The sequence below is a fragment of the Thalassophryne amazonica genome, chromosome 14 (genome assembly GCF_902500255.1).
Source record: "Thalassophryne amazonica chromosome 14, fThaAma1.1, whole genome shotgun sequence".
NCBI lineage: Eukaryota > Metazoa > Chordata > Actinopteri > Batrachoidiformes > Batrachoididae > Thalassophryne > Thalassophryne amazonica.
This window is the reverse complement of record NC_047116.1, coordinates 19,518,084-19,537,479: the sequence shown is the minus strand read 5'-3', so window position 1 is coordinate 19,537,479 and position 19,396 is coordinate 19,518,084. Positions and strand designations below refer to the sequence as shown.

The following is a 19,396-nucleotide window of genomic DNA, read 5'->3' as shown; positions in this document are numbered from 1 at the left end:
CCGATGGAGGTACCAGTACTCCTGCAAACACTCACAATATACAAATATTGCAATCACAAATGGCTGAGGATATTACCTCCAATGAAGTATGATATCTCGGCAACGAGGTGGAGATGACGTCTGGTCTTTATGGAGTGAGAGGACGTTGAGTAGATGGGTGACAGCTGTCAAGAGGTAATGAGTGACAGCTGTCACCCCCGGCTGTGTCCATGGTGGCAGCGCCCTCTCGTGCCTGAAGCCCGCACTTCAGGCAGGGCGCCCTCTGATGGTGGGCCAGCAGTACCTCCTCTTCTGGCGGCCCACACACAACAGGACCCCCCCCTCAACGGCTTGTTGGGGTGTCGACGGTAGAAGTCGGCCAGGAGGGCCGGATCCAGGATGAAGCTCCTCTTCACCCAGGAGCGTTCTTTGGGTCCATACCCCTCCCAGTCCACCAAGTACTGGAACCCCCGGCCCATCCGACGGACGTCCAGGAGCCGGCGCACCGTCCAAGCCGGCTCCCCGTCGATGATCCGAGCAGAAGGCGGCGCCGGTCCGGGAGCACAGAGGAGTGAGGTGTGGTGAGGTTTGATGCGTGACACGTGGAAAACCGGATGGATCCGCAGTGAAGCCGGGAGTTGGAGCTTCACTGCGGCAGGACTGAGGACTTTGAGGATCTTGAAGGGGCCAATGTACCTGTCCTGAAGTTTCGGGGAGTCCACCTGGAGGGGGATGTCCTTCGTGGAAAGCCACACCTCCTGCCCGGGCAGGTAAGCAGGGGCCGGGGATCGCCGGCGGTCTGCATGGGTCTTCGCCCTCGTCCGGGCCTTCAACAAGGCAGAACGGGCGGAGCGCCACACCTGACGGCACTTCCGCAGGTGGGCCTGGACCGAGGGCACACCGACCTCTCCCTCCACCACGGGAAACAACGGGGGCTGATACCCCAAACACACCTCAAATGGGGAGAGGCCGGTAGCAGAAGACACCTGGCTGTTATGCGCATACTCGATCCAGGCCAGATGGTTACTCCAGGCCGTCGGGTGCGCAGATGTGACGCAGCGGAGGGTCTGTTCCAGTTCCTGGTTGGCCCGCTCTGCCTGTCCGTTCGTCTGTGGATGGTACCCGGACGAGAGGCTCACGGTGGCCCCCAGTTCCCTGCAGAAGCTCCTCCAGACGTGTGAGGAGAACTGGGGACCACGATTAGAGACGATGTCGGAGGGTATCCCATGCAGACGGACGACGTGGTGGACCAGGAGGTCTGCTGTCTCCTGGGCTGTTGGGAGCTTCGGGAGGGCCACGAAGTGGGCCGCCTTGGAGAATCGGTCCACTATCGTGAAGATGGTGGTGTTGCCCTGGGACGGCGGGAAGCCCGTGACGAAATCCAGGCCGATGTGGGACCAGGGGCGATGAGGCACCGGCAGCGGCTGGAGGAGTCCTTGGGCCTTCTTATGTACTGCCTTGCCCCTGGCACAGGTGGTGCAGGCCTGGATATATTCCCGGACATCGGCCTCCATAGACGCCCACCAGAAGCGCTGCCGGACAACTGCCACGGTCCTTCGCACCCCTGGATGACAGGAGAGCTTGGAACCGTGACAGAAGTCCAAGACTGCAGCTCTGGCCTCTGGTGGGACGTACAGACGGTTCTTCGGACCGGTTCCGGGGTCCGGGGTCCGGGCTCCATGCCAGGGCCTCCCGGACGGTCTTCTCCACGTCCCAGGTGAGGGTGGCCACGATAGCGGACTCCGGAATGATGGGCACCGTGGATCCGACAGCATCGTTTTGACTTCGTCTTCGTGTACCCGGGACAAGGCATCCGATCTCTGGTTCTTAGTCCCGGGGCGATAGGTGATCCGGAAGTCAAAACGTCCGAAGAACAGTGACCAGCGGGCTTGCCTGGGGTTCAGCCGCTTGGCGGTCCTGATATACTCCAGGTTCCGATGGTCAGTGAAAACCGTGAATGGCACAGACGCTCCCTCCAACAGGTGTCTCCACTCCTCAAGAGCCTCTTTCACCGCAAGGAGTTCTCGATTGCCGACGTCATAGTTCCGTTCAGCCGGGGTCAACCTGCGTGAAAAGTAGGCACACGGGTGAAGAACCTTATCGGTCTCTCCGCTCTGGGATAGCACGGCTCCTATCCCTGAGTCAGAGGCGTCCACTTCAACCACGAACTGGCGGCTAGGGTCGGGCTGCACCAAAACTGGCGCAGTAGAGAACCGTCGTTTCAACTCCTTGAACGCGGCTTCGCACTGAACCGACCAGGTGAAGGGGACTTTTGGAGAGGTCAGGGCTGTCAGGGGGCTAACTACCTGACTGTAGCCCTTAATGAACCTCCTATAGAAATTAGCAAAGCCGAGGAACTGTTGCAGCTTCCTATGGCTTGTTGGTTGGGGCCAATCTCTCACCGCCGCAACCTTGGCCAGATCAGGGGCGACGGAGTTAGAGGAGATGATAAACCCCAGGAAGGACAAAGACGTGCGGTGAAACTCGCACTTCTCGCCCTTCACAAACAGTCGGTTCTCTAATAACCGCTGCAGGACCTGATGTACATGCTGGACATGGGTCTCAGGATCCGGAGAAAAGATGAGAATATCGTCCAGATATACGAAGACGAATCGGTGCAGGAAGTCCCGCAAGACGTCGTTAACCAAGGCTTGGAACGTCGCGGGGGCGTTGGTGAGGCCGAACGGCATGACCAGGTACTCAAAGTGACCTAACGGGGTGTTAAATGCCGTCTTCCATTCGTCTCCCTTCCGGATCCGAACCAGGTGATACGCATTTCTAAGATCCAGCTTAGTAAAGATTTTGGCTCCATGCAGGGAGGTGAACACGGAATCCAACAATGGCAACGGGTATCGGTTGCGAACCGTAATCTCATTCAGCCCCCTGTAATCAATGCATGGACGGAGTCCGCCATCTTTCTTGCCCACAAAAAAGAAACCTGCCCCCATCGGGGAGGTGGAGTTCCGGATCAGCCCGGCAGCTAATGAGTCCCGGATGTAGGTCTCCATTGATTCGCGCTCAGGTCGTGAGAGGTTGTACAGCCTGCTGGACGGGAACTCAGCGCCTGGAACCAAATCAATGGCACAATCGTACGGACGGTGCGGGGGAAGGGTGAGTGCCAGATCCTTGCTGAAGACGTCAGCAAGATCGTGGTACTCAACCGGCACTGCCGTCAGATTGGGAGGGACTTTGACCTCCTCCTTAGCCTGTAAACCGGGAGGAACCGAGGATCCTAAACACACCCGATGGCAGGTCTCGCTCCACTGAACCACCACCCCAGACGGCCAATCAATCCGGGGATTGTGCTTCAACATCCATGGGAAGCCCAAAATCACGCAGGAGGTAGAAGGAGTTACAAAAAACTCAATCTCCTCCCGATGGTTTCCAGACACCACCAGAGTTACTGGTTGTGTCTTGTGTGTGATTAAAGGGAGGAGGGTGCCTGCAATGGCGAAGGAAGCGCCACCAGAGGGAGCCCTACCTCCCTTGCCCATCTGCTGTCTAGCAGATTCCCTTCTGACCCCGTGTCCACCAGTGCTGGGGCTTGAAGGGTTAAATCCCCGCTCAGGATTGTAACTGGGAGTCGTGTGGCAATCTGTGTGTGTCTTACGTGAATGTTTTGACCCCCCCTTAGCCCAGTCTCTGAGGGCGGTTGTTGTTTTGGCCGTTTGGGGCAGTTTTTCTGTGTGTGCTCCTTTAAGCTGCAGAGAAAACACTCCCCGCGGATCAGCCTCCTCATTTTGGCCCTGTACGTTTCCCTAACAACGTCAGCAGGGGGAGCTGTTGCCCCACAGAGCGCTGCGGCTGTGGAACGTGGGGAGGGCGGCCCCTTTTCGAACCCAGAAGGGAGAGGGGCGGCGCGTATCCGGTCATGTCCTTCGCCTCGCTCCCGACGGCGTTCCTCCAACCGATTGTCTAACCGTATAATGAGATCGATAAGCCCATCTAAATCCCGCGGTTCCTCCTTAGCTACCAGCTGCTCCTTCAGGACCAACGACAGTCCGTTTATGAAGGCGGCGCGGAGCGCAACGTTATTCCAGCCGGACCTCGCAGCCGCGATGCGGAAGTTGACTGCATAAGCGGCTGCGCTCTTGCGTCCCTGTCTCATTGACAGCAGCACAGTTGAAGCGGTCTCTCCTCTGTTAGGGTGATCAAACACTGTTCTGAACTCCCCCACAAACCCAGTGTATGCTGATAACAACCGTGAGTTGTGTTCCCAGAGCGCCGTAGCCCAGGCGCGTGCCTTACCCCAAAGCAGAGCAATCACATAAGCTATTTTGCTAGCATCTGACGCGTACATGACGGGACGTTGTGCGAAGACGAGCGAACAATGCATGAGAAAGTCTGCGCACGTCTCCACACAACCTCCGTACGGCTCAGGAGGGCTTATGTATGCTTCAGGGGATGGTGGGAGGGGTTGTTGAACCACCACTGGAACGTTCATATCCTGCACAGGGTCGGCAGGAGGAGGAGCTGCAGCAGCGCCCTGAGCGCTCGCCGCCATCTGTGTGGAGAGAGCCTCCACCCTGCGGTTCAGGAGGATGTTTTGCTCGGTCATCTGATCCAACCGAGCCGTAAAGGCGGTGAGAATGTGCTGCAGCTCACCAATCACGCCTCCTGCAGACGCCTGCGCTCCCTGCTCTCCCACTGGTCATTCAACAACCGGGTGACGCCCCTCGGAGTCCATGACGCTGGCCGAGATATCCTGTTGTGAAAGTGTAGTGACACGGACCTACAACAGGGTGCGCAAATGAACGGGCAATAGATGAGCCAAAAGGTAACAATTTAATGTTGTGAAATGTGCACAACGAACATACAGACAATCTCAGAATATAATTACAGTCAATCCACAAAGGTGACGTGTGGGCAGGCTCGAGGATAGAAGACGTCTGTCCTGAGAAGAGCCGGAACCACACGATTTCCGCCGCCACAGAACCTGGTGAATACTGGAGCCGCCAAGTCCCGAATTCCCAGGTGATCACCGTCCCCGACTGTCGGATCTGGTACTGCTGGCGAGAACAAAGACAGTCAAGTGTGGGTGTGTGTACACCCAGTAACAACAGCGGTGGGAATCCCACCTCCACCTCTCACTCAATATGTTGCAGAGTACTGTAGATTCCTCAGGGGAAAAGAGTGCCTTCAACGCTCTCTCAGCTTTCACCGACGGAGGTACCAGTACTCCTGCAAACACTCACAATATACAAATATTGCAATCACAAATGGCTGAGGATATTACCTCCAATGAAATATGATATCTCGGCAATGAGGTGGAGATGACGTCTGGTCTTTATGGAGTGAGAGGACGTTGAGTAGATGGGTGACAGCTGTCAAGAGGTAATGAGTGACAGCTGTCACCTCCGGCTGTGTCCATGGCGGCAGCGCCCTCTCGTGCCTGAAGCCCGCACTTCAGGCAGGACGCCCTCTGATGGTGGGCCAGCAGTACCTCCTCTTCTGGCGGCCCACACACAACATGATCAGACAAAAGGGAGTTTTCAGGGAATACTGTTAAGTCTTCAATTTCCATACCATAAGTCAGAACAAGATCTAAGATATGATTAAAGTGGTGGGTGGACTCATTTACATTTTGAGCAAAGCCAATTGAGTCTAATAATAGATTAAATGCAGTGTTGAGGCTGTCATTCTCAGCATCTGTGTGGATGTTAAAATCGCCCACTATAATTATCTTATCTGAGCTAAGCACTCACTCACACAAGTCAGACAAAAGGTCTGAAAATTCACAGTAACGACCAGGTGGACGATAGATAACAACAAATAAAACTGTTTTTTGGGACTTCCAATTTGGATGGACAAGACTAAGAGTCAAGCTTTCAAATGAATTAAAGCTCTGTCTGGGTTTTTGATTAATTAATAAGCTGGAATGGAAGATTGCTGCTAATCCTCCGCCTCGGCCCGTGCTACGAGCGTTCTGGCAGTTAGTGTGACTCGGGGGTGTTGACTCATTTAAACTAACATATTCATCCTGCTGTAACCAGGTTTCTGTAAGGCAGAATAAATCAATATGTTGATCAATTATTATATCATTTACTAACAGGGACTTAGAAGAGAGAGACCTAATGTTTAATAGACCACATTTAACTGTTTTAGTCTGTGGTGCAGTTGAAGGTGCTATATTATTTTTTCTTTTTGAATTTTTATGCTTAAATAGATTTTTACTGGTTATTGGTGGTCTGGGAGCAGACACCGTCTCTACGGGGATGGGGTAATGAGGGGATGGCAGGGGGAGAGAAGCTGCAGAGAGGTGTGTAAGACTACAACTCTGCTTCCTGGTCCCTGGATAGTCACGGTTTGGAGGATTTAAGAAAATTGACTAGATTTCTAGAAATGAGAGCTGCTCCATCCAAAGTGGGATGGATGCCGTCTCTCCTAACAAGACAAGGTTTTCCCCAGAAGCTTTGCCAATTATCTATGAAGCCCACCTCATTTTTTGGACACCACTCAGACAGCCAGCAATTCAAGGAGAACATGCGGCTAAACATGTCACTCCCGGTCCGATTGGGGAGGGGCCCAGAGAAAACTACAGAGTCCGACATTGCTTTTGCAAAGTTACACACCGATTCAATGTTAATTTTAGTGACCTCCGATTGGCCTCCAAAGCTACGAATAAGCTACATTTATTACAAGTACCATTACTGCTAAAGGAGGCCGAGGAATAACTAAACATTTCACATCCAGAGCAGAAAAGTGCGGGAGAGACAGGAGAAGCCGCCATGCTAAACCGGCTAAGAGCTAGTAGCTGCGCTAAGCTAGCGGATTCCTAAAAACACACAAAGTGAATAATGTGTAAATAATTTAGAGGTGATTCAGCAGAGGGAGTGCTTTAGTTAAGGCACGTGAAGATTACACTGTGAAACAAATCGTTATCTAGATAACTAGATCAATCTAACTGCGCAGATTAAACAGCTAACAGATACAGCGAAACACCGCTGTGCTCCGGAGCAGGAAGTGATACAATACCGCAGTGAGAGCCAACCACCAGTAGAGGCCACACACACACAAAGTGTGAAATCTGTCCTTCCAAGGACAGATAATTGATGAATAGTAAGTTATTAGTATGATATAGTAAGTCAGAAAGGTGAGTTACTAAAGCCAGAATGATGGGATAAGTTATTATCGTGTTGTAAGTTCAGTAAGTACTTGGATGTTAAAATCAGAAATATAGGATAGTAGTCTCTCTCTCTCTCTCTCTCTCTCTCTCTCTCTCTCTCTCTCTCTCTCTCTCTCTATATATATATATATATATATATATGAGAATAAGAATATAGAACATAGAATATTGACTCATTATTATCAGATGGCAAAACATAATTATGGGATAGTAAGTTCTTATTATGAGATCGAATGCATAATTACGAGTTGCTATAGTGAGAATTATAGGATTAAGTTCATTAACATGCTATTATAGACCATTACTGAGATTTAAAAATCAGAAATATGAGCTCGTAAGACACTATAATTTGATAATAAGTCTGAATTACGAGATGCTAAAGTTGTAATTGTCGGATATAAGTGATTATTATGAGTTAGTAAGTATTGATGAGATCTTAAGGTCATAATTATCACATAAGTCACTGAGATTGTAAATCACAATGACTTTTTACTGATAACTGTGACTTAAGGACTTCTCTCAACAAAAACGATGTATTTTCAGGCGTACCGTGAGATGTGGCTATGAGGTGACTCTGATGGAGGGGCCCCCAGCCTCCAGGTGCATCTGCTGGGCAAATCGGGACGGATCCAGTCTCCGCTGTCTGGAACTCTGTTCCGCTGTTTGTCGATGTTGTCACCGCCCTCATGGGGTGATTCAATCTGAACTTCATGGTGTTCCTGCACTTGAGTTGTCAAGTTGACATTCTCAACGAATGAGTTTTGACGGATATTTGTGCTGTTGTTTGGAGCACGAGGGCCGAGAGCAGGAGCGGCTCCTGGATCACGACTGTGAGACGTCAACAACATGGTTCACCTGAAAACACACATGCAACCGTGACAACACATTTGCATTTTTTTACAAAGGTTGATCAAAAGGATGTTCTCATTAATTGGTTTTAAAATGTGAAATTAATATTTGTTGTTTGCCTCTACTAACTGGAGGAAGGCAGAAGTCAGGCGATCTGTTTACTTGTTTGTGTACAGTATCTCCAAAATGAATAGTTTAATTTAAATTAGTTTTATTGGAGATATGATTGTTGGCTCAGGGAAGACATTAGTACTTTTGGTGGTGGAGAAATGTTTACCTTATGATGTCAGAAATATCTAGATATCACACTAACAAACAGTTGAGTGAGTCTAATCAGCGGTGCATTGTCCTTTGGTTTTTAAAATCAATTTGTTGTGTGTGTGTGTGTGTGTGTGTGTGTGTGTGTGTGTGTGTGTGTGTGTGTGTGTGTGTGTGTGTGTGTGTGTGTGTGTGTGTGTGTGTGTGTGTGTGTGTGTGTGTGTGTTTTAAAGGCCACACAGCTGCATATCTATCACTGATTATTCCTCATATGTCGACACTACAGGCCTGTTTTGCTGTAACCTCTGATCCAAACGTGAATAAGTGTCACCATGAAGACAAACAAATATTTGTAATCTGTGAACACTCGGTATTTGATTAAAAGAGCTGTGAAGAAACAGGTTAACACAAGACAGCCATAAAATTTATTAAAGGCTTGTTTACATTATTAATAAACTAGCGTGTTGCCCGTGGGGATCCATGGGCTCCAGACTGGGTAGTGTAGCTGACATTTTTGAAGGGTGGCAATAAATTATGCAAAGTTTTAACTGATGGTGCAGGAAATTAAAATGAGAAAGTTTTGTGAATAATTGTATTTATTATTTCACACATTTTAGTTGATGTTTTACAAATCTCAAGGTTGAGATATTTCCTCTTTGTTCAGAACTTGTCTGGTTACCAGGGACTGATTAATGGTGATGTTGTTGTCCATTGTTCACTGATGTTACCTAATATCCCTAATTTGTCCAAAAATATTAGTCCTATCAACTTTCTGTTTTTGCTGCGTTCATCCTTGACCCAAAATACATAAGCAAACCAAACGGCAAATGTCAGCTCTCTTCAGCTTTGCACACACACATACACAGAGGCCAATTGGCTTTTAATATCTAGATACAGCCGTTGTGTTGTTTGACTGCCAGCAGAAAAATCTAATAAATGAATAAATAACTACATAAAAGTAAAAGATTAAATAAAGAAAATGCAGGAATCAGTTCCATTAAAATAGACAGTGAGATGGAAATTGTTTCCAAGTAGAGCTGAAACAACTAATCGAGTTAATCGATTAAAATCGATTATTAAAATAGTTATCAACTAATTTAGTCATCGATTAGTTGCTAAATAACTTTGTTTTACTGCAAATGTTTCGTTTCTTCCATATAATCAACCGAGCTTTGCTTTGAATCTTGAACCAATGAAGGAGTGCTTCGAGCTGCTGTTTCATTGGTTTCATTTATTTTATTTCGCTTTATCTTAATTTTTCCCTACTAAAACCCTAAAGAGCATATGTCTGTGAGGAATATTTACCTTTATATGTTAAACTGACCTGTTATGGTCTTCTGAAAGTTGATAGATATATTTTATGCTAATGTGATGCTAACGCATTAGCATGTCTATAGCGTTTTCAATGTTAAAGTTAGCATTAAGCTGCTGGCATTTCAGCATATTTGTGCATTTGTTTTCTGTATAATAATTAACGGCTCAGCGTTTGTTGTCGTAAAAGAGTCAAATGTATTACAAATTATAATATTTTTTAAATTTATTTGTATTTATATATTAATAATAGCAACAGTAATAATAGTAATCTTCTTTGTCTTTCGGCTGTTCCCGTTAGGGGTCGCCTCAGCAGATCAATCGTTTCCATCTCACCCTGTCCTCTGTATCTTCCTCTGTCACACCAACCACCTGCATGTCCTCCTTCAGCACATCCATGAACCTCCTCTTTGGCCTCCCTCTTCTCCTCCTGCCTGGTGGCTCCATCCTCAGCATCCTTCTCCCTATATAGAGGTTTTTCATGTGACGTATCGGTCACGTCATTTTGTGTCCCGCGGCCATTCTGGATTACGATGCGGTGGCCGCTGTATTACGCTACGTGCATTTGGCGAACAATTGCAGAAGCTTCAACTTCGGTGTGAAGAAGCCTCACGGCACCGTGGCGCTGAGAGAGATCCGCCGCTACCAGAAATCCACTGCTCCCAGAATTTTATTTTATTTTATTCGGCAATAAAATTATATAAGAATACATAAAAATACCGCTGAGGATAACATAAGAATGCTTCCAATACGGATGCTTATTTACATTGTGGTCCTCGAGCACCGAGCTGCTGATCCGCAAGCTGCCCTTCCAGCACCTGGTGAGAGAAATCGCTCAGGACTTCAAGACGACCTCCGCTTTCAGAGCTCCGCTGTGATGTTCTGCAGGAGGCCGGTGAGGTTGACCTGGTCGGCAGCTTCCTAGTTCACAATATTGCACTGTGACACTGTCGGCCAGTTCGTTACATCACCACTAAATTCACTATCTGGTACAAGATACGGATCCACTGAACCAACTGTTACACATCTATCATGATAAATAGCTTTATCTCAAGGATTTAAAGCATCGTAATAACCGTACATTCTCTCCATTTTTCTATCATGCGCCAGCCTCCTTGTAATTCAGAATGGAGACGGCACCTGTTCTGCAGCAAATCAGTCACGTGATTGAAAACCCTCTATACCCTGGGTCCCTCCGCTGCACATGTCCAAACCATCTCAATCTCGCCTCTCTGGCTTTGTCTCCAAACCGTCCTAACTGAGCTGTCCCTCTGATATGTTCATTCCTATACCTGTCCATTCTTGTCACTCCCAAAGAGAATCTCAACATCTTCAGCTCTGCCTCCTGTCTTTTTGTTAGTGTCACCATCTCTAAGCCGTACAACATAGCTGGTCTCACTACTGTCTTGTAAACTTTCCCCTTCACTCTTGCTGATATTCTTTGGTCACAAATTACTCATGCCACCTTTCTCCACCCACTCCACCCTGCCTGCACTCTCTTCTTCACCTCTCTACCACATTCTCCATTACTTTGAACAGTTGACCCCAAATATTTAAACTCATCTACTTTCAGCACTTCTGCTCCTTGTAACTGCACTATTCCACTGGGCTCCATCCCATTCACACACACGTACTCAGTCTTGCTTCCACTGACTTTCATTCCCCTTCTCTCCAAAGCATTACTCCACCTCTCCAGACTAGACTCAACTTTCTCTCTACTCTCACTACAGATCACAATTTCATCTGCAAACATCATAGTCCATGGGAACTCCTGTCTGATCTCATCCGTCAACCTGTCCGTCACCACTGCAAACAAGAAAGGACTCAGAGCTGATCCTTTGTGTAAGCCCACCTCCACCTTGAATGAGTCTGTCATTCCGACTGCGCATCTCACCGCTGTCACACTATTCTTGTACATGTCCTGCACTACCCTAACATACTTCTCTGCCACTCCGGACTTCCTCATACAATACCACAACTCTTCTCTTGGCACCCTATCATAAGCTTTTTCTAAGTCCACAAACACACAATGTAACTCTTTCTGTCCTTCTCTGTACTTCTCCAACAGTATTCTCAGAGCAAACATTGCATCTGTAGTGCTCTTTCTCAGCATGAAACCATATTGCTGCTCACAGATCTTAACCTGTTTTCTAAGCCTAGCTTCTACTACTCTTTCCCGTAACTTCATGCTGTGGCTGTGGCTGTGGCTTTATGCCTCTGTAGTTACTGCAGCTCTGCACATCACCATTGTTCTTGAAAACAGGAACCAGCACACTTCGTCTCCACTCCTCAGGCATCCTCTCACTTTCCAAGATTTTATTAAACAATCTGGTTAGAAACTCTACTGCCATCTCTCCTAGACATTTCCATGCCTCCACTGGAATGTCATCTGGGCCAACTGCCTTTCCACTCTTCATCCTCTTCATAGCAGCCCTCACTTCTTCCTTACTAATCTCTTGTACTTCCTGATTTACTCTCACCACATCATACAGCCTTTTCTCTCGCTCATTTTCTTTATTCATCAGCTCTTCAAAATATTCCCTCCACCTTCTCAGCACACACTCCTCATTTGTCAGCACATTACCATGTGCATCTTTTACCACCCTAACCTGCTGCACATCCTTTCCAGCTCTGTCCCTTTGTCTGGCCAATCGGTACAAGTCCTTTTCTCCTTCCTTACTATTCAACTTCTTGTACAGCTCGCAATATGCCTTTTCCTTCGCTTTTGCCACTTCTCTTTTCGCCTTATGCCACATCTCCTTGTACTCCTGTCTACTTTCTTCATCTCTCCGACTATCCCAAAACGTTTTCGCCAACCTCTTTCTCCTTATGCTTTCCTGGACCTCTTCATTCCACCACCAAGTCTCCTTGTCTTCCTTCCACTGTCCAGATGTCATACCCAGTACTGTCCGAGCTGTCTCCCTCACAACATCTGCAGTACTTTTCCAGTTGTCCAAAATTGCTTCCCCTCCAACCAGTGCTTCTCTCACCTGCTCGCTAAATTTCACACAACAGTCTTCCTCCTTCAGCTTCCACCATCTGATCCTTTGTTGAGCTCTCACTATCTTCTTCTTCTTTACCTCTAAATTCATCCTACAAACAACCATCCTATGCTGTCTAACGACACTCTCTCCTGCTACCACCTTACAGTCTGTGATTTCTTTTAGCTTGCATCTCCTATAAAGAATGTAGTCCACCTGTGTACACCTTCCTCCACTCTTATATGTTACCCTGTGCTCCTCCCTTTTCTTAAAGTAGGTATTCACCACAGCCATTTCCATCCTTTTTGCAAAATCAACAACCATCTGTCCTTCCCCATTCCTATCCTTGATACCATATCTACCCATTACTTCCTCATCACCTCTGTTCCCTTCACCAACATGCCCATTGAAGTCCACTCCTATCACCACTCTTTCATGCTTGGGCACACTCTCCACCACCTCATCTAACACACTACAGAAATCTTCTTTCTCCTTCATCTCACAACCTACCTGTGGGGCATATGTACTGATGATATTCATCATCACCCCGTCAAATTCCAACTTCACACTCATCACCCTGTCAGACACTCGCTTAACCTCCAACACACTTTTAATATACTCTTCCTTTAAAATGACCCAACACCATTTCTCTTCCTGTCCTCACCATGGTACAACAACTTGTACCCACCGCCGATGCTCCTGCTCTTACTTCCCTTCCACTTGGTCTCTTGCACACATGTCTACCTTTCTCCTCTCCATCATATCAGCCAGCTCTCTCCCTTTACCAGTCATACTACCAACATTCAAAGTCCCCACTCTCATTTCCACCCTTCTAGTTTTCTTCTTTTCCCGCTGTTCGTGGCAACGTTATAATAGTAATAATAACTAATAATGCTACAATACAATTTTAGAGAAAGAGACATGAGTCACGTGTGTCATTGTGAAATGACCACAGTTTACAAGTTATACAGAGAATGTTGCACATATAATAAGTCAGGCTACAGTTTTTGATTTAGGTTTTATGGTTAACTGGTTATGCTGATTGGTCATTTGCAGCAACAAAAATACCTCTTTTTTCACCATATATTTTATAACATTTATATGTTTCAATGTTGTTTTATGGCAACTCAGCACTTTGATAAAGCAGTGTCATTTGAAATAATTATTTTTGTTCTTTGTTATAAACTGTTTTATTCTTTATTATTTTATATTTCAACAGCCGAGGGATATTTGATGATTTGTTGATTTTCAAGTATTTTAAGTTTTCAAATAATGTTCTGTTGTTAAATAAAGTGATGGAAGGAGAGAAAAATTGTTTCCTTGGCACATTTCTAAAAAAAATTCCCCGCTAATCTGATTAATCGATTAATCGTGTCGAAACCCCATCAGATTCATCGATGATCCAAATAATTGTTTGTTGCAGCCCTATTTCCAAGGCAGAACTGATTAAATTTTGGTGTGGATCTGGATCAAGGGGAAGACCTTGTCTTTGATCTTGATTTCTCGTTTAACTGTCAGGATGATTTTTCGTAAAGACATGAATGAAAACCAAATCTGAGACCATGGCCCTCTGTCAGGAAAGGCTGGATTGTCCCCTCTGGGTCTGGGGACAGTTATTGCCCCAGGTGGAGTTTAAGTATCTCTGGCTCTTGCTCAAAAGTGATAGTAAGTTGCAGTGTAAAACTGATAGGCTGATTGAGGCAGTGTCTGATGTTTTAAGGACACTGTGCTGGACCACTGTGGTGAAGAAAGCTGAGTCAGAAGACAAGTATCAATTTACCAATTGATTTAAGCTCCTGTCTTCACCTATGGTCCTGAACTTGGGTAATGACTGAAAGAATAAGGTCGCGGATACAAGCGGTGGAAATGTGATTCCTTCACTGGGTATCTGGGTTTACGACGATCCCTGGGACTCAAGAGTAGCACCACTGCTCCTTTGCATTGTGAATGGTGCTAGCTGAGATAGTTTTGGCATCTGGTGAGGTGATAGTCATCTGGTGAGGCTTTCCATGCACATCTGACCAGGAGGAGGCCCTGGTGTGGAGGCCCTGTGGTGAAGTAAGAACTGAATCAGAAGGCAAGGATCAATTTACCAGTTGATTTACATTCCAATCCTTCCCCGTCATCATGAACTTGGGTAATGACTGAAAGAATAAGGTCACAGACACAAGCAGTGGAAATGTGATTCCTTCATCGGGTATCTGGGTTTACACTCCTGGACAGGATGAGAAGCTCGACAATCCGTGAGACTCAAGAGTAGCACCACTGCTTCTTTGCATTGTGAACGGTGCCAGCTGAGGTAGTTTGGGCATCTGGTAAGGATGCCCCATAGTCATCCTTATGAGGTTTTCCATGCACATCTGAACAGGAGGAGGCCCCAGGGAAGATCCAGGACACACCAACAGGATTATACTTCCCAGGTGGCTTCAGAACGCCTTGGCATCCCCCAGGAAGTTAGAAGACTTGGCCGAGGATAGGGAAGTGTGGGATGAGCTGCTTCGTATACTACTACCGCGACCTGAGTAAGTGGTAGAAAATCAACAACATGAGTTAATTTCAATGAAATGTGGTGGTGAGGTAGACTTCTCCAAAAGGACGGGTTAGATTTTGGTGCAGATCTGGATCAAGGGACAGATCTCAACATTGATCTATGTAAATTAGGGGAACACCATGTTCCCCTAATTATTTTGAGCAGTGTAGTTTCCAAAGGACAAAAAAAAAAAAAAACATACAGGTTATAATAAATTTATTTAAACAACAATTTAAATAAAACATGAACAATGTCCTTAACATGCCCTTCCCCTAACCCTGCGTAATACACAGGTCAAAACTCAGAATCAAATTAACAAAAATGGTCAAAATAATGATTAAATTACATGTATGCTACCTGTCTGCATACTGTCACAATTGGTAAATTAAAAAAGTACCTTCATGATATACCATAATTAACGTAATTTATAGCACCGGTTATAAAATGATTGCCATGGCAACCAGGAAAACATTCAAAATAATGCAGAAAAAATATGCTTTTTAAATTTCTTGTTAAGAACAAAATAATGCCACATCGTTTGATGGCAATGAAAATTGTAAACCTACAAAGACACTTCGAAAATCAAAGTGAAAAATGTGGCAGGCTGGTCCGTTACACCAACATTTCATTGCAGCAACTCAAAATGGTACTCAGTAGTTTGTATGGCCCCCGTGTGCTTGCAATGGCACGTATTGCTGTGCCATCCTGGAGGAGCTGGACTATACCTGTACAGCCTGTGGTGAAAATGGAGCATTTTACCGTTGGATAGACATTGAGGAAAAAAAAAATGGTTGAAAGTAAAATAAAAATAAATTAAAAATGTGTTGAAAACAGTTCGCATTTCAACGTGATTTGCATTGTTACCTCCGCCAAGGAGGTTATGTTTTCGGTAGCGTTTGTTTGTTTGTCTGTCTGTTTGTCAGCAGAATAACTCAAAAGGTTTTGAACGGATTTTGATGAAATTTTGTGGAGTGGTTTGAAATGACAAGAGGAACAAGTGATTAAATTTTAGTGGTGATCCGGATCACGATCCGGATCCAGAAATTTTTTAAAGGATTCTTCACCATTGCGGGATAGGGGGAATTTTGACATTCTAGTTTCTAACTCCACAAAAACAAGGCAGAAAGGCTTGAAAAAAATTAGGCTGTAACATAGTCAAATGTTCTATCAAACAATAAAGTTTGGTGATGATCGGATCTGGATTCCGGATCTGGTGATCCAGAACATGCAAAAATATAGGGAAAATAGAAAATGTGTCAGTGTGAGGTGAGAAATGAAGCTAGAGATGCACAACTAACACCAAATTGTAGCTAATCTGTACTGATTCAGTAAGGTGTCATCAGATTTGATGTAGCTTCAAATGTTATGGAGCTAGATCCAGAAGAAAACCGCCATTACCGAAAAATCGTTTTTATACAATAACTTTTGAACTAATAAAGACATAAAAGTGTATGTATCATAGTTTTGGTTGTAACACTGAATTGTTGAATAGATCACTGTGCCAAGGAGGGAATCTCTTTAGGGTCAGTGACCCTATGGCCTTGTTTATAGAAGTGTTTCATAAATGTTCAAAAATTCATATATTTGCAGTTTAGTTGAATAATAAATTGAATTTTGTCTCTTATTTGTTTTTGTCTATAAGCACATGCAATATCAATATCAGTGCTCAGATGACAGTTGCTTCTGGAAAAGGTGCAAGTTGCAATAAACTGTGATGCCAAGCGCTAAGGATACATGCTATCCAGTCACAGCAGATGAAACTTTTACTACTGAGCAAACATCATTGTTAGACTTTTTTAGGTTCAATGATTCCACGGCGTGTAGATGTTATGGCGTCAGTGACCCCATGGCCTTGGCGGAGGTTTGAACTCTCTGAGTGCTTCTAGTTAGTTTTTTTAATTCTAAATTATAATTTATAAATACAAATGCACCTTTTTCTAGTTAGGCTTCAAAATTATGATTTGCTATATTTCACACATTGTACACAGGGTGCTGAAAATCCCATTTAAAAACCAACATCAACACATAGGCTGTGAAAAAAAAGATAAAGAAACTCTTTAACCTTTTTTGAACGTCTTTTCCAACAGTGACGTTTATTTATTTATTTTTTAAAACGGCGACGTATTTAAATGTCTTTTGCACGGAAAAATGCTGTAACCGGTGACACAACAGACAATTTTCTCCAATCACAGTCTGTAGCTCCTTCATTTTTCTTCTTTGCAATATTTGCACTGATTCGCTTTTGCAGTTCTTGTTTAATAGCGTTTTGCATGTTATTGTGTCATTCCTACACTATCATTCCTACACTATAATTACAGTAAAGTTGGATCTAATATAATCAAGGGCACAATTTAGAACTAGAAATTGGGGGGGACAAAGTGTGAGGCCTGCAGGGCCGAAGCCCATAGGCCGGGGTCTGGGGGCCGCTTTAGGCCCCCAGAAGCCAACGGTTTCTAGATAAGCTCAGATGCATTCTGAGCATCCAGAACAGTAATTTTAATGTTTTGAGAAGACCATAAAGTGGACACCATTTGACTTATGCAATTTGAAACTGTGGATATAAGTACTTTATTCTGAGAATAGCCAGCATTGATTTTATTAACATCCTGGTGTAAATAAGGTATCATCACATGTGTAGAACTCAAAAAGAATGATAGGTTAAGTTCTCATTAAAAAAAAACAACTGCAATGTGATAAAATGTATTCATAAATATGAAAGAACAGGCTCTTAATAATTATTAACTATCGCATACTGTATTTTTTCTTCAAGATTTGTTTTTGCATAAGTTTGAAAAAACAACAGATCATAAGTTTAGGATAAATTACTTATCATGAATTTAATTTTCAAAGTGGCACTAATGACAACACTCATACTGAACATAATTTCGCTTGCATAGACTGATTTTGGAGATCAAGCAATAATTGCAGATGGGCTTTCTGAGGTCCCAGATAGCTTTTCTGATTTCCTTTTCTAACTTTCAGAATTTAGTAAATTAGCATATGGTCCATTGATACTTATGTGTAGACACTAGTCGCTAGAGGCAACTATTTTTGGTTTCAAATCTGGGTAAATGCAGTCCCAGAAAATTCTGAATGTGACAAACAAAAAACAGGTGTTGTAAACAAGTCAATGCTGATAAAAATACAAACTTGCAGAAACAAAGACACTATTCTGACATGGTTTTGCACATAAGACTGGCATCGCATGTTTCAAGTACACACATATGTCAGGAGGTTGGGGGGACATACCATATTCTGTCCCCCCTGGTTGAAAAGGTGGGGGGGGGACATGTTCCCCCTATCCCCCACAAAATTGCGCCCATGAATATAATTATGGTGCAGTTCCTGCAGAAAGTGTCACTGAAAGTGTGCCACGTACGTTCAAGATTTTAAAAAGAAATAAGCTATTTAAACCACCATCATTTGGTCAACGTTAGATTTTTTTTGTCATACAGTAAACATGCAGTCGCATGACTTCTTATTAAGTTATATCTGCCACTAATCTGTACAGATGAAAAGCTGAAATAAACAGCCTTTTACATTGTGAAAGACTTTTTTAAACAGTTTCTCAATAAATAACGTGCATTATCTCCCGTGCATGTGTCAACAATAATCCAAATGTGTCTGATTAAGAGTGCACTAATTCTAGAGGCTTGCACTGAGTACTAAATTGCATTGCATACCGAATACTGTCTTCTTGCACATGCATCAGAATCACTTGTCTCACACATACTAATGATCTGTGGACTCACCTCCTGTTGGAGCAGATGCCTTCAAGTGATCTCTGCTCGACCCTCGGACCTGCAGCTCAGGCTCAGATGTGGTCTGAGCTGATTGGTTAGGGTGGGAAAATTTCTACGTCTTCTTTCCTCCAATCAGCTCTCCTTAGTGGGGCAGATAACTCCGCCTTCACTTGAGTAGAATTTGCAGTAGTTCTGATGTCCTCCTGAGCAGGACCCAAAAGGATCTTCAGATACTGCTGTCAGTTATTTAGGAGTCATTCATTATATTTGTCATTTTCAAGGGCATACAAAATGTACTGGTTGTGTTTGGGGGTCAGTCACAATGTAGATCTTTTTCAAAAATGGTTTGTTCTCAGTGAATGTGTCAAACTTATATGGCATTTTACTGATGTGAAATATTAAGTTTCCTTGAAAAATGCATGAATTTTGGTCTTAAAAACCTGCACAGGGCAACATACTCAACTGAGTAGATACTGAATCATTTTGAGAGTAAAAAAAAGTTGGCTTCTCCACACATGCTACTTTTTTTAACAAGACAGGCAGTGATTGAGTGAATAAAAACATGCTTGTTGATAAAGTTAGTACAGAAGCATATTGCATTCACAGGATAAAAAATCAG

At 44.7% G+C, this 19,396-nt stretch overlaps 1 protein-coding gene across 1 annotated transcript in view; it reads right to left on the bottom strand.

Moving 5' to 3' along the window:
* Positions 1-18,929, bottom strand: part of cbsb (cystathionine beta-synthase b) — a 42,018-nt gene extending 23,089 nt beyond the window's left edge. The window contains 2 exon segments of the mRNA XM_034186508.1: positions 7,655-7,960; positions 18,787-18,929. Coding sequence (XP_034042399.1) covers positions 7,655-7,953 — 299 coding nt within the window. The 5' untranslated portion in view covers positions 7,954-7,960; positions 18,787-18,929.
* Between the last annotated feature and the right edge of the window lie 467 nt (positions 18,930-19,396).